This window comes from Vitis vinifera, chromosome 9 (assembly GCF_030704535.1).
Source record: "Vitis vinifera cultivar Pinot Noir 40024 chromosome 9, ASM3070453v1".
Lineage (NCBI taxonomy): Eukaryota > Viridiplantae > Streptophyta > Magnoliopsida > Vitales > Vitaceae > Vitis > Vitis vinifera.
In genome coordinates this window covers 23,968,557-23,985,030 of record NC_081813.1, presented here as the reverse complement: position 1 = coordinate 23,985,030, position 16,474 = coordinate 23,968,557, and the positions used below count along the sequence as shown (strand labels likewise).

Here is a 16,474-nt window from a genome sequence, read left to right as displayed (position 1 = left end):
TGTAATAAAAAGTTCAAACAAAAATTCAAATTGAAAACTTAACCTCGGTTAAGTTAATCATCAATGAAACTTAACCATAGTCAAGTGAAAGTTACTTTGATAAACATAACATAACTATCATAAGTACACATCAATTTTTTTTTTAAATTATGACTATAATTTTGGTGTACAATGATGTATGAAGAATTAATGTTTCATTTGTTTATAACATGTGAAGAATCTATGGATAAAGTTCATGAAGCATATAGAAAAGTCTGAATCAAATTTAAATTATTTGAAGAAAGAATTGAAGAAAGTGAACAGAAGATTGACAACTTAAGACAACTTTTATTGGATGTTAGTGATATATTTATTGAATTTTATATTTTATTCAATCAAATTATGTATTTTATTTCTATATTTTTGCTATCTTATTGTATGGTGCATATCTTATTTTAGGTGAAATGGCAAAATGAGTCATGTGCTACAGATAATACAAAATTTTCAAAATCTGGTACAAAAGGAAAATATATTAGTATGAATTTTAATTCATTGAATGACAAGTTTGAGACTGTGATGGAAGATAAGGAGGATGAGAACCATGGTCATATAGATGTGAAGACCAATACAGAAGAAATAACAGATATTATAGCTGCAGAAAAACACATAATAAGATGGAGAAAGACAGAGATGTGATTTTTTATCAAATTGTTGATATTGCCAAATTATTTGATACCCCTACCGTATTAGGCAACTTTTCGGTTTATGTATTTCCAAAGCAACTGTCTCCCACTATATTTAAGCAAAGACGTGAGTTGAAAAAGTCCTATTTTTTGCAGCCTCCTTTAACAGACCCTACAAAGAAAAGAAAAAATAGAAATGAAGGGGAAACAACATCTGACTTTAATCCTTTGCAATCTATTTCTAAGGAAGCAAGAGAAGTCTTTCATAAGTGGTTGAGTCTTCAACAAGGGTAATTATCTTTACTTTAAACTTGTAATAGTTTCTTTTTGGCAACTTCTTTGCTTGACCATGGTTTTTTGATATATTATTACAATAAAGTTTAAGGTTGATATTGATTACTTGCATGCGGACAAAGAATGGTTTGAGTCACTAGTTTAGCATGGTTCATGGCTCAAAGACACGGTTTGTAAATGTTCTTATTGTGTTTGCTTTTACTTATTAGCATATTGTTATTATAATGAAATAGTATAACTAATGTTTTTCTTTGTATATGTTGTCTAGCATATTGATGTTGTTTTCTACTTTTTCCGTAAGTAGAGAATAGAAAAGCCCCATGCCTTTTCTCAAAATTTTACCACCACGTATACAATGTTTTGGGTATGTATAGTTTCTTTTTACTATTGACCCTCATAATACTAGTTAAATTATGGTAGTTTAACTATTCTTTTTTACCTTTTCTTATATAGAAAAATGTGAAAGCAAAGTGGGAGAAGCATGCTAAAAAGTGGAATCAATTCCAAATGCAAGCAAATGATATTCTTGTTGACTATGTTAATGGGTTTCACCCAATTCCTTCCATGAAATGGTTTGAGGTGGACATCGTCTATGTTCCTATTAATGTCCGAAGTATACACTGGGTGTTGGGAGTAGTTCACCTTGCTTAGAAGAGAATATTTGTGTATGACTCATTGATAGGCATTAATAGTGATAATCGACTAAAAGGTGCCATAATACCTTTAGCTAAAGTGTTACCGCGTATTTTGCATGCCACATCATATTATGGGAAGAGTGGTGATCCTAAAAGTGAAGAATAGTGGGACATTGAACGGTTGCATGATGTTCCTCAACAAGAGTATGAGTAGGTAAACAAATACCCAAACTTCATTTTATCATTTCACCTTTATGACTTATACGGTAAATTTTTTTTTAGCCATCTTAATTTTGATTACTTTTGTTTCATGCAGTGGTGATTGTGGGATGTTCTTGATTAAATATACAGAATGTTTAATGCATGATCATCCATTCAGCTCACTGACTGATGTCCGCATTGATTGGTTTAGAGAGAAAATGGCAATTGAATTGTTCTACTTCAAAAATTTACCCATGTAGTGGGTTTCATTTTGATTATGTAAAAGGTTTATATGTTGTTGAGTGTTGACTGTTATTTTGGATGAATTTGACTTGATGCTCAAAGTTACAATTTTTATAATGTAACTATAACTGTCAACTTAACTATAGTTAAGTTATTTGTTAATACAACTCAACAATTGTTAAGTTCAGGTGAATATTCTGAGTGTGAATTTAACCTCAATTAAGTTATTTATTAATGCAACTCAACCATTGTTAAGTTTAGGTGAAAATTCTGATTGTGAACTTAACTGTGGTTAAGTTTTTTGTTAATGCAACTCAACTACTGTTAAGTTCACATGAAAATTCTAACTGTGAACTTATCCATAGTTAAGTTGTTTGTTAATGCAACTCAACACTGTTAAGTTCAGGTGAAAATTCTGACTATGAACTTAATTGTGGTTAAGTTATTTGTTAATGCAACTCAACTACTGTGAAGTTCAGGTGAAAATTCTGACTGTGAACTTAATTGTGGTTAAGTTATTTGTTAATGCAACTCAACTACTATGAAGTTCAGGTAAAAATTCTGACTGTGAACTTAATTGTGGTTAAGTTATTTGTTAATGCAACTTAACTACTGTTAAGTTCAGGTGAAAAAATGAACAAAGAACTTAACCACAATTAAGTTCTTTATTAATGCAACTCAACCATTATTAAGTTTAGGTGAAATTTATGATTGTGAATTAGCTTACCATCATTTGAACTTGTCACATGGATAAATCTTTTCAACTTCTTTTGAATGAACTTTTCACTTTTTCAGAATTAACAATGGAGTCTCTATTTTTTACCTACAATGTTGAAGTTAGATTTTGAATTTTCAAGAAACAAAAAGAAATAAAATGATAATATAAAAAATAAATTATTGGTTGCTCACATTTTTTTTCATATTTCTATGACCAAGAATGAATAACAGATGAAACAATTGTAAGAAGTTAAACTTGTTCTCTGCAGGAAAAGAGAGAGAAATAGCAACAAATGACTGAATAAAAAAATTAGAACCTAATCTGCTATAAAACAAAGGGAAAGGGAAAGTTGTCTTGGAGAGAAAAATGAGGGGGGAAAGAGAAAGGAGAAGTTGTACGTGTTGGAGAGAAAAAAACAGAAGGACATTTTTGTCTCAACCAGGTCAACTTTTTTGTTTTTTGACTGGTGGGTTATATTTGCAAATATGGGGGTTATTTTAACCCCTTTAACTAATTAACCTTTTCTAAATTCAATTTTAGCCTAGAAACTATCTCAAACCACATGATATTTCAGCTTAAATATGTCAATTACCATGCAAGGCAAATAAAAGAAGTGGAGTTAAAAATACTTTACTCATTTTCAATCCCATCAAGCTTGTTGATAGCCTCTATGAAACACACTCATGGAGCTCAGGGGTCCATATCAATATTGGCTTGAATGTAGCAGCAACCCCAGGAGTTTACTTGATAGAGCATCAATAGAAGGTGCCACAGAGTGATCACTTTAGTTCCTTGTCAGTCCCAATTCCACAGCTAGTGGTGATGAAGCTTGAATTGTTTCATATACTTCCTAAACAAAATGAACACAAGCAAAAAAATCATTTGTACTTTATAAAATACAAAGTAACAGATTAATAAGAAGTTTGCTAAATGCAACATCAATAATCATAAGTCATCTCAAAACCAAGTGAAAACCATAGTCTATATTAATGCCAAAGCCATCTAATATTTAACAAATCAAATGCAACACTCCCAAAGAAAGGAGGGAGAGAGGGACAACAAGATAATCTCCTTGTCCACAAAAAAGACCATTTGTTCTCTCAATAATTAAAGACAACACACCAAGACAACCAAAGTGCTCATTGTAGCTAAAAAAACTACATCTAGATTGACTTCCCATCTTGAGAATCTAAAGCATATGAAAGCAACTATAGAGTGCTTAGTGAGCGCACATCGGATGCTTTTTACTATATTGTTTAGTGCTGCATAATGGTTGCAACATTAAAATCAGTGCTGCATAATGGTTGCAACACTAAAATCAGTGCTGCATAATGGTTGCAACACTAAAATCAGTGCTTATTTCCTACAAGAATCTGCCAATGCATTTTTTAGCTTGCCTTGAGGGTATATCTTCTCCGTCTTTGTCACAACTAGCTCTTTCCGAACCCGTTCTTAAAACTGAAAATGAAAACCATTTTGTTCACTCTTGATACAAGGTTTTTTTTTTTTTTTTTTTTTTTTTGAGCGCTTTCCACCATCTAAACCAACATTCTGAATAGTTCCAACTCTTCTTTGCTTGATATTTTTTTATTTAAGGGAGGAGTTCCTCTTCAAGGAAAGATCAGGCTATTTCAATTTCTCGATTTTCTTTTTGAGACTTCCTCTTTTCAACTAAAGTATCTTTTCATCAGTTGAAGCCATTCTTCTTGTTCAGAATTGGAAGCTGATAATTCCACTTCAACCAATCAGGTCCAAAATGCAGATAATCTCTTACAGTTGAACCAGCCAAGTCTTTTGACTGCACACAATCTACAAATCAACAAGTGTGAACTTTAAACGTTTCTTCAAGAGAAACAAAAAATTTGCTATAAATTCGACTATAGTAATTGAAACAAAATGTGTTGCCTATGAAGTGCTGGATTAATAATTCCAATTCAACCAGAGTCGAAGGCAAGTTAATATGATGACGCCCTACACATTTTACTTAAAATACTCAAAACAAAAATTATACCATATAAAAAACAACTTAAATACATCTGCCATCAAACATAGTACAAAAAAATGCAAAAAAAAAAAAAAAATTATCATAATACAAAATGAAAATGAATGGCCCCTAAGTATAAAAAACATATTTACTCTTATGATGCCTTTTTGCTTGAGTGGTAATCACCATCGCTCTTTGGGAATAACATTTCTAGATGTTTGGATCCAAGCAAAGAGCCAAAACAAAATGCATAAATAATTTGAGTTATGAGTCGAGAAAACAAAATAGGAGGGGAATCCATCGTGAAATGAAGGTTCACAGTTGTAGAAGAATAAAAAGGACACTCATAATTTTTTTGCAATTTGAAAGAAAACGTAACAAAACCGGAACAAAAATAATATTACAATAGAATACGATGAAATCCAAAACATAGGAGATCTACAATAATCTATGCTTAAATCCTCTTAGAAATAAATGTTTATTATGAAGGTTCATCTGAGACTTAATTGCAATACAACTAGTCATGCAGCAAAACATCAAAATTTACCAAGAATTACTTACATTGAATTGGAACATGGAGTAATATGGGGTTCTACTACTAAGGAACTAGATTAAACATAAAAAAATACATGGTAATAAGTAGTTCTATGGTTAAGCAGAGTGCAACAAGTACCTTTTTTTAGATTATCTATCTATACACACCTTAAGTATTAAAGGCCATGCCAGAGCTCAAACCAGCAAAAAGTCCAAATAACACACACATTAACATAGATTGAATGGATAAAACAGGCATCTAAACAAATATTAAAAAATTCAAAAAAAAAAAAGAAGGAAAATTGGGATAAGTCTGCAATAATAAAAAAACATACATGCAAGACCAACAAGCCACAAAACATCACAATGAAAAATACAAAAAAGAAAAAAAAATACCTGAGGAATGAAATTGCAAAGAAGATAAGAGATAAGAGATAAGAGAACAGGTGCAAAGAGTGAATGAGACGAATAAGAAGAAAAAGAAGAAAAGGTGTTAAAAACGAAGCTAGTGGAGTTTTCTCAACAACCCCCTAGTGGTGTTTTCTGTGGGTTTTGTACAAGCATGCTTCAGAGATAAAGGAAAAGAGGGAGAAAGAGGGAGATAGACAGACTAACAGACCAATGTTATGAAATTTGATAACCCAGTTCCAAATTCAAAATCATTTAATGCTCATCCTCATACCTCTCTGTAACGGAAGAGTGGCAAAACAACTTGCTCAGCTAGTGGTTTTTGCTATGTTAATGTACAAAAAGACACAAAAGAACCAAAACCATCATCTTCTGCAACTCATTACCCTTTCTCAAAATGTTTAGTCCACCTTCCGCATCTTTTTGTCCAACTTCTTCAGTGTATTTTAAATCTTCAACTTTGAAACTCACTCCTACATGATCATCTTCTAATCTCTTCTTGCTTAAGAAAAAAATCTTGAATGGTTATTGTGAATCAGCATTTCTATTCAAAATTGCACTTTTCAAGGTGCTACCCAAATCCAATTCAGCAGAGTAAATGCTATTACATTTTTAATAGACTAATTGACAAGACACTAGATAACAATCTTTTTAATTTTATTAAAACATTTAGATTACCCATAACCTACTTATTAACAAAATCCAGAGATTTTTTGCCCATAATCTCTTATAAAATTATTCAACTAAGTAAATTTTACAATCATCATTAATTAATAATAATATTAATAAGTGAAATGGCAATTTATATTAGAGGAATCCACCACCACAAATAAATATAATGCTCTTTAATTCACAATATATATCTAATATCTTATCTATATTGTAAAATAAGTAATTTCAAATTTCATGTTAGTAGAGCATCATTTTAAATACTACTACCTCTCCTTCTCATCAACACAAAAGTTGAAAAGATATACATAATCCTGGCTTTCAGTTTCCATATAAAGTTCCTAATGTTATGGTGAATTTGCAATGCAAGGGTCCTTCATCAAATTGAAGAGAATAAATTTAGGGGTGGAAAATGTTGGAACCATAAATCTTTTAGGCTCCTTCAACAAGAGTTTGGATTATTGGATGATCTCCAACTTCTTTATCAAAAATACTAAATGTATTAAATTAAGGATAAAAAAATACAAAAGAAGAATAAGAAATGTGCCCAAAAATATAACGATATCCAACTTGGGTAGCAAGGATTGGCAAACAAGAACAAACTACACTGAACATGCTCCCTTAGTGTGAGTCTGCAAGCTAAGTGAGGAGAAAAATATGGTGAGCACACTCCTTACTAAGTGAGCATGCTAGATGTAGTTTGTTTTTGAAGGGAACAAATAAATCATCTTTAACCACTCAATACAGAAACTTGTTTTCCCGTGGCACTTGAATGTTTTTACATGCTCCAAGGAATTCTAAAATGCATACATATTCTTGTGCAATTTAGATTTATGACATTGCTACCAAGTGTTTTTCTTTTGAGCATCAGAACTTGATTGCATTAAAATAAATCCAACAATGAAAGCTTATATTTTTAATTGACTGCATTAAAATTATGAAGAACATTGACTAAGTTGGAGTAGCCATTACAAAGATTCAATGGTACTCCCAATGTATTATTAGATATGGAACATAGTTTTAGATGATTTCAACATTCAAACCAAAACACCAGTGGCCACAAGAATAGAAACAGCATTAAGGGTCAGGAAGGCAAGGCAAATAAAAGCTATGGATAAAGGGAGAGAAAGATAGAGATGCTACAAGGAAAATCAAGAGTCTTCTCTAAGATCATGGTCTTTACGTAGTTAGTGGCACATAAGAAGGTAAATACCAATGACATGCTACAATTGAGAAGACCTTTCAAAGCCCTTAGCCCTGATTAGTGCATCCTATGTAGGAGGAGTAGAGATATGATTGACCATCTTTTCTTATATCGTCCGATTAATTTGGGATTGTAGCATAGGATATTCTCACAAGTCGGGATGGAGTGGGTTTAACCAGGTAGTATTCGCAATATGATGGTGATTTCTTTCAAGTGCTTTAGGAACTCCATTAAAGGCAAGACCCTCTGGAGGATCACATGTCTCTCTTTGTTGTAGATTATATGGAGGGGAAGGACCACTAAAATTTTTAGGACACTTGGAAGATGTCAGAGATGATATGGGATTTGCTTCATTTCTATGTTTCTTTTTAGGCTTACTGTACAAACTTTTTAAAACTCTATTCTTTGAGTGTAATTCAACTTAATTGGCTTTTGATATGTACACCCTAGGGTTTAGCCTACAAGGTTAAGAGATGTTATACTTGTATAAGCCTTTTTGGTCCTTTTGTATAACCCTCCTTGTATAGTGGAGGTTTCTTCAGGTCTTTTTTATCAGGTCTATATATCAACCTTACAAATCTCTATGTTGCTACAATTGAGAAGGTCAACACCAATAACATGCTACAATTGGTACTATTGAGAAGACCCTATAAATCTTTTAGTCCTCATTGGTGCATTTTATGCAAAAGAGATAGAGAATCGATTGACCACCTTTTGACCCATCTCATTTTTTTCCAGCTACCCATTTTGGTAAGGACTAGACATATAAGATGAGGATGAGTAGTATCCTCATTTTAAAAAGAGAAATGCTTATATTTTGATTAAAATCTTCTTTTCCATTATCAAATATGAGCATGTATATTTTAGCCCCAAATTGAGTGCAGCTAAGATTGTGAAAGATAGGAAAAATTAATGAAAGTTCATATTTGGATTTCATCATATAAGCTCAAGTTGAACAAGTGCACTCATATATAAAAGTAACAAACCATCGAATACCAAAAATATTTGTAAGCGAGAAGGAACTCAAGCATCAAAGTTAGAGAAAAAACTTTAGGAGTATTTATTGGAAATGAAACGCAATGCCTTTGGCAAGTACACAAGTTTCACACGTAAAGTTACTAACAATGATGATCTTAAACAAGGACAGGAACAATTTTTAAACAAAAGGAAAGACATATGTCATAAATGTCTATGCCACAGCCGAATTTGGACCACTTTAGGAGACAACGCAGAAACCGAGCTTTGAAGCCTCAAGGCATTAGTATTGAAACCGGTATTCAAATGGTACTTTCAATTCAGCATTGCTCAATCATCATCTCCATAACAAAGTCCTGAAAAATACGACCAAAAGAGGTGAATAACATAGAACAATGTAGGTGATTTCCTATAGATTGAAGATTATATGACAGATTGGGGACATGCCAAATAGATTTTGAGACCAAAGTAGGGTTCAATTGAACTATTCCTTGACCTGCTATGGAAGAAAATGGCCCATCAACAACCTTAATTATTCACTTTCCAAAACAAGTTGAATATGTAGAAAACAATGTGGAAAAACTACACAAGCTCTTATGCACTTGAATTAATGATCCCGGTATTTGAACAACAACCTTTAGAAAAAGAGTTTTGGGCCAAAATGGGCTTCTTTTGAAACTCAATATTAAAAGTGGGCTTCTTCCAAAACTAATGTTCAAAATAGCCCCCATCAATCCACATAAGCATAAAACCCATTTTTTAAGACTATTTTTGTTTACTTTCCCAGTTTCCCATCCTATGCTCTGTTCTCTGTGTAATTTTTTTCTTCAAAACCCAAGCTCCATCAGTGGGCTACTATGAGAGAGACATTGTTGGAGCTACAAAGCATCAAGGTTGACGTTGGTCCCAATATTCTTTTTGGCTTGTTTTATGTAAAGTTTTTGGCACTTTCCCTTTTTTTTTCCCATCTCAGAATCTCGGTTTTCAGGAAAAAAAAATCCCATTGTTTTTGGTTTTTTTTTTTTTTTTTTTACATCCTTCACGGCTATTTTAGCATAAATGGTTTGTTATCATCCAAAGATTGAAGTCTTTTAAGATGCAGACGTTTGTTGAAGTTTTTAGGGAAAATGAATTTTTTTTTGGAAAAATGACAGATCCGTGATTCTAATATCTGGCATTTATTCTAGTCTGTTTTTTTGTCCATTTTCTATTGGGACTTTGGGAGAATGAATTTTATATCCTTCCTTAAAGTTGCTTTCCAACGCATCCTAACTCAAGACATACATGTGAGCTTGGTGTCTCACATAGGGCCTACAGTTGTATATTGTGATGATTAATGTTTTGAGGGTTGGTTTCAGCTTCGCCCTTGTTAGCTTAAGCATCATATAGGGTAACCTGCATGGAAAAACAAGGCTCAATTTTGTAGCATCTTGTTCTAGATTTGGATCTACAACGCACTTGAATGGTCCAACCTTGATTTCTCCGATGAATCAGTTCACTTTTTTTTTCCCCTTTTTTGGTTGGTAATAAAATGCTTTCAGGTCTTAATAGGTTTTTAGCTTGAAGATGCTCATTACAGTGTCGGATAGCTTGAAGCCACAGTTGGGTCGTCGAGTAGCAAAAGAAAGGGTTTGTTTGAGGGTTTTAGGTCTTTCAGGTCAATTATTATTAAATTAACACTACTTATAATATAATTTATGTCATCTACATCAAAGACTTATTATTACTTATTAAAAATAAAAAGTAACTATATAATTGTAATATCTTTTACTATCCTAAACTCGCTTTTGGATTTTTCAGGGGCTTAATGTTAAGTTTTTAACTTTTGTGAATTTGATAATATCATTACTAAATTTATAAAATATGTATACATTTGGATATTTAAATGAATATATGAATATAATAATTAAAATTTGAAGGTCTAGTAGAGTCATTTTTATGAATATATCATTTTTAAATATTTCACTTTTAAATAAACTTTATAAATATACTATATTTATTTTTATTTTCATATTTTCAATTGCTAATTTACTTAATATCTTGTTTAAAAAAAAATAATATTATTTAATTTTATGACAAGTCAACACAATACATGAATAATATTTAATAATTAAAATATTAATCATATTTATTTTGACACATTAAAATCTATATATAGACCCAATGTGATTTGATTGGTCGTGTTTTTCAATATGTATCGAATCAGTTTGGCAGTTGGACTGAGATCGCAACAAAAATTTGGAGACATGATGGGCGCTAAACACAGTAAAAAGAGTAAGAAAAAAAATATGTCATTCATCACTTCTTACTCATTGGATCTCTTCATGTATGGGTTTGTGAAAAACTAACCAATAAATGCTTCCCAACATTATCCCTTCTATAAGATAAAAGGGATAGATCCTTTGTAAAAGGATGAGTCCATATCACCCGAGGTTTGCTTTACCACCAACTAACCAGATACAATTCCACACTAACTGGGTCAGCTTGAAGGTTACCTACTTGATATTCTCCACTTATGGGAATAAATTGTATTATTCATTCTATTATGGTAACAAAGTTTTTAATTATATGTTCCATATATAAAACAATATAATAATCTTAGGATATGGTTTTTATTTATGAGATATTGAAAATTATTTTTTTTACAAGGTTCTTTAAAAAATCTCATTTTTTTAAAAATAACATATTTAACATATATTTATTTTAAAAAATATATTTACTTTATCATACTTTGGATTGACGCTAACCAGGAGTCAAAAATTTGTTCCCTCTCTATCATATTTTTCACTTTCTTCCTATCAACTGCTAGTCCCATCTCCAATTCCAACACAAAGCCCTTTAAGACTATTGGAATACTTGGAGAAAGTCTTGTATCCTTTCTTCGTAAAGATGATCTGTCACTTCAGTTCATACTCTTCAAATATGTTTGAGTGACTACCTTCCAAATGTCCTTGGCAGAGGCCAGTAAGATATAGGTCTTACTGATTCATGGGAGCATTGAGTGAATTAACCAGGACATCACCATTGAATTTTATAGCCCCCATACTTAAAACTTAGGATCCTGACATAGTGCCTAACATGTATTTCATTTTTCCATTGGTTTTTGGGAATAGCTTAGGTCATTAAAACCCATCCATGAAGTTTAAGCAATTCAATTTTGTGGTAGTGATTTAGAAGGTAGGGTTTTCGTTAGAAAATTGAACCCAGGTTCTATATAGAATTAGCAACAGTAATAGTTTTAATATTTCTAATATTCTAGGTAATTAGGACAGGAATTGAATCTGAGAAAGAAAAAGACAGAACAAGCCGAGATGATAACAACTAAGGCTGGGATATTAGAGTTCTTAAGGAGAATATCAGTGAAAGATTCTGAAAATAAAGATGGAGGAGGAAGATATCAATGATGATGAAGGCCAGACTCAAAGAAGCTTTTCTCTGAAAACATGTCTGGCATCAATTGGCACTGATACCATGAAGAAAAAGGAGGAAAATGATCTTTTATTTTTCTGAATTATTACAAGGCCTTAAATCATATACAATAATTGACTAAATCACATTCAAATAAGGAAACACAACTATCCTATTCCAATAACAACCATATTTTTAGAACATGGCTATTACACTTGTATGATAGCTATACAAGATAATATTTATAAAAATTATGGAATTAATTCAAAACTTCCCATACATGTAAATAGCAACTCATCTAATAGTTCCATTTCCGATGCGCAGAACTGGACAATCAAAGGGATTATATTTCTCTAACCTGGATGAATATCATTTCTTCTGTCAATGGCTCTCCCCATCCCAAAATCAAAATAATGGTCAAGTTGTGACCATATCTCATTTTGGATCCGCCCATTGGGTACCATAAGCTCAATATAGAAGTTAATTTTGATAGAAAAATTAACTGTTGTATTGAGTGTATCGTACCCAATGGGCGGATCCAAAATGAGATATGGTCAGTAGCATGTTTGTACTTTAACACCCACTACAGAAACAGAAGCGCATGCATTGAGATTCGTTATTTTCAAATTCCACTGCAATATCTTCCTTCACTGCATCCATTGTTTCATATATGTAACACATTTGTCCCTTATCACCCCTAATGATCGAGCATAGCACGCCCACCAGAAGAACAGTTGGCTTTAGAACCGTCTCAGCTCCATTCCAGAAAGAGGGATCCACCACTATATCAGCTACCCCCTTCCCATCTCTCCTGGAAGCCCAGTAAGAGGTCTTCCACTCAGATGAGATAAGCATCTTCTCCAGCCACATTTTTCTGAAACTATATTTTGTAAAGTCAAAAATGGGATTGCTGGCTTGCTCTTCGAGGGTTTCACAAGGTCATGGACAAGTGTATGATTCCTCATAAGGTTAGAACCATTGCATGGCTGTGTATGAACCTTGTAATGGTCTTCGCTTTATCCAATATCTCCCTAGTGGTGCCCATCATCCCAATCTTCTCCAATATCATCTCTATGCAATGAGATGCACAAACTGTCCAAAACAATGTTGGGTACTTGCCCATCAAACTATTGCCCACAGCTGCCATACATTCTGACACAGAATGGGAGACGATTTGCACAACATTTTCAACCCTGACCTCTGCAATAACTTGTTCAAACAACACCACCAAGGCATCCACATCATCAGACAAGGTAGAAATGTCACATAATCTAAAACAAATTGGACCCCGAGGGCAATCAACAAGGAGGTTCATCAAGTTTCTTCCCTTCTCATCCTTCCACCCATCTACTACAATGCTACACCCTGTGGTTGCGCATGTATCTATAATCTCATGCACATGATCTAGCATCTCTTTCACCTCATCCCAAACGATCCAACCTTTCAACTCCTGATGGCTAAGAAACTCATACTCGACCTGATGACAACTGTGGATACCATTAATCTTTCCACAAGGGCTTGTAGGGGTTGCAGCACTAAAATCAGTGCCCATTTCATACAAAAATCTGCCAACGCGTTTCTTAGCTTGGCTTACCAGTATATCTTCTCCCTCCCTGTCACAGCTAGATCTTTTTGAACCCATACTTAAAACTGAAAATGAAACCATTTCATTACAGGGTCTTTGTTTGCATGCTTTCCACCATCTAAACCAGCATTCGGAATACTTCCAACTTTTCTTTGCTTGACATTCTTTGATATAAGGGAAGACTTCCTCTTTGAGGGAAGATCGAGTTGGTTTAATTTCTCGACTTCCTTGCCGAGATTCCCTCTTTTCAGCTCAAGTACCTTTTCTTTCATTAGTTCCTTAACATAGCAGGAACTGATCCACAATGTGATATACCCCCCTGATAAAGCCACTCACCACTTCACCACAATAGTTGCAGCCATTTTCCTTGATTAAAAAATCCTAAACAGGTCAGTCATAACTCCTAATGTAGATTATATGTCTTGTAGGCGAACCAGTCAAGAGTCCTAAATGAACACACTCTGGAATCAATTATTCCACCAAGCTTGGCCTGCAAAACCATTGCAATGAATTTTAGAAGTTTCTTCAAAAGAATAAAAAAGCAAAAGACAAATATTACTAATAAGCTAAATCGACTATAGTTCTTGAAACAGAATAATAAGGAAATACATTATTTTCCCAGGTTTAAACAAAATTATTAACCCAAAGAAGAGCTAAACAAAACCAAAAGTATCAAGTTCGATGATGAAAATCAAAAACATTGAAGAGCGCCAACAATATGTGTTCTAATCCACTTTAAAAAAAAAAAAAAAAAAAAAATTGCTTGTTATAGAGGGTAATCTGAGAATTTAATCCCAATATGCTATTTAATGATTAAGGCTGGCTGATGGAAGTCAGTCGCCTCAGAGAATCCATTTCAAATAAAAAGTCTCACATCATTGTTCATTTCCCCTTTTTTGATTCACAAACAAAATACTTCATGTTGGCACCACCATCCCCACTGCAATACTGGCGAAGAACCACAAATCTAAGGCTCCATTTGGATCAAAGAGAGAAAAGTAGAAAGTAAAACAACAAAAAATTTAAAGAAAATTGAAATTATTCCTTAATCTCTTCTCAACATTGTCTTTTCCTTTCTGCCCATTTTCCCCCAAATCCCTAAAATGACAGGAATCGGAAAAATCAACTATTTGTCCATTTTAAACAATACCAGGAAGAACCCTCTTCCAGATTTTCAATCCATAGAGAGTCCACAGAACACAGACATTAAAACAGATCGAATAGATGAAACAAGAAGCAAAAGGCACTACAAAAAAAATTACTAAAGAAAAAAAAAATCAAATGGGATCAATCTACTATACATACAAATCATACACGGACCAACAAGCCCAAAAAAAAAAAATCACGATGAAAATTATAAAATAAATAAATAACCTGAGGAATGAAAATGCAAACAAGGTAAACAAGAATAGAACAGAACGGCGGCAGAGGCTGAACGAAACAGAGAAGGAGAAGAAGAAAAGGAGAAGGCGTTATAAACTAGGGTGGAGGAGTTTTCTCAACAACCCCTACTGGTGTTTTCTGTGGGCTTTGTACAAGTGTCTGTTTGCATGCTTCAGAGATAGAGAAAAGAGAGAGAAAGAGAGAAAAATAGAGAAAAGGAAAGAAAAAGAGACCTACCCACTTTGTGAAATCTGATAACCCACTTCTAAAACCATTCAATGCTCCTGTAACCGAAGATTTGGTCACACAGAGTGCCAAAACAACCTGCTCAGCCACTGGTTTTGGCTATGCCAATGTACCAAAAAAAAAACCCAAAACCCATCATCTTCCACAACCCATCACTCTTTTTCTGAGATATTCTCTTCACTCGCTGCATTTTTTCCCAACTCCTTCAATGGATTTTATACTTTTTCAACCCTGAATTTCCCTCCTACAGTCCTACTCACCATCCTCTTTTTAAGGGAAAAAAGAATCGGCAATTTTATCCAAGACAGCCTTTTCCAAATTTGTTTACCCAAATCCAATTCAGCAGAGTAAATGCAATCGGTTTTTTAATGGACTGCTTGAGAGTTGAGAGGACAAAATAAATAAAAAGAGAAATAAAAATAATTAATTTTTTATTAACAAATTTTAGAGATTCAGAGATTCTCTCTCCTCAATCTTTCCCATTTTTGTAAAATTAAATTAATTATACTTCATTTTTTTATTGATTAATTAATTAATAATGATAAATGAAATAGAGATTTTTATCTCCTCCATAAATATTTTTTTTTACTTTTAATGCTAATTTACCTATTATGTTATCTTTATTATAAAATAGGTAATTTCAAATTTCCATTGAAACAAAAATATAATTTTTAAATTCAAAAATCCTTCTTTACTGGCTCAAATATTTGTAAGTTTTTTTTAATATTTGACCATTTTTCTCTGTACATACATTATGATTTTGTTTGATTCTAAAAAAAATATAAGGAAAGAAAAAAAAATATTAAATAAAATATTTTTTCTCATATTTTGTTGTCTTATGAAAAAAATCAAAGAAATTAAAATTAATTAAAAACTTATACATTTTTAAATTATTTAATCTTTATTTTAATGAGTTAAAACTTAAAATAAATAAAATAATTTGAAGAAGTAAATAAAAAATAATTTATGGATACTTTGAATTTACTCTGTGTTGATTGTTACAAGAAGTCTTATAGAGTGTGGGTTTGTTCATAAAAGGTTCCTTCCTCATAAAAATAATAATAACAATAATAATTTATGAACTTCAAATTTATTTATTTATTTATTTTTATACTTTTTCTTTATATTTTATTTCCCTTATATTTTTCTTCAAGTTTTTCTGAAACCAAACATTCTATAGGGGTATTGAAATTCCACCAATATTTGTTCATCCTTCTCCATAAATATAATATAGAATTTAAACATAGCAATAAATGGAATACAAAAAAAAATTCTATTAATAAGTAGTAAAATAAAATAAATAATTATATATATAGTAAAAAAAA

General features: G+C 32.3%; 1 protein-coding gene across 2 annotated transcripts; it reads right to left on the bottom strand.

The window, feature by feature from the left end:
• Positions 1-11,999: 11,999 nt before the first annotated feature.
• LOC104880410 (uncharacterized) lies at positions 12,000-15,514 on the bottom strand. 2 transcript variants are annotated; one of them, XM_019222396.2, is made up of 2 exons: positions 15,141-15,514; positions 12,000-14,010 (listed from the first exon to the last, which is right to left on the bottom strand). In XM_019222396.2, exon 2 carries the CDS (start codon positions 13,599-13,601, stop codon positions 12,897-12,899), a length of 705 nt encoding a protein of 234 aa, XP_019077941.1. In that variant the 5' UTR covers positions 13,602-14,010; positions 15,141-15,514; the 3' UTR covers positions 12,000-12,896. The 2 variants fall into 2 exon arrangements, with proteins under 2 accessions (XP_019077941.1, XP_019077942.1); XM_019222397.2 differs by lacking the exon at positions 15,141-15,514 and adding an exon at positions 14,895-15,083.
• Positions 15,515-16,474: the final 960 nt, after the last annotated feature.

Excerpts from the sequence above, each read along its gene's own strand:
- LOC104880410 (XM_019222396.2), bottom strand. The coding sequence starts at position 13,601 with ATGGTTTCATTTTCAGTTTTAAGTATGGGTTCAAAAAGATCTAGCTGT.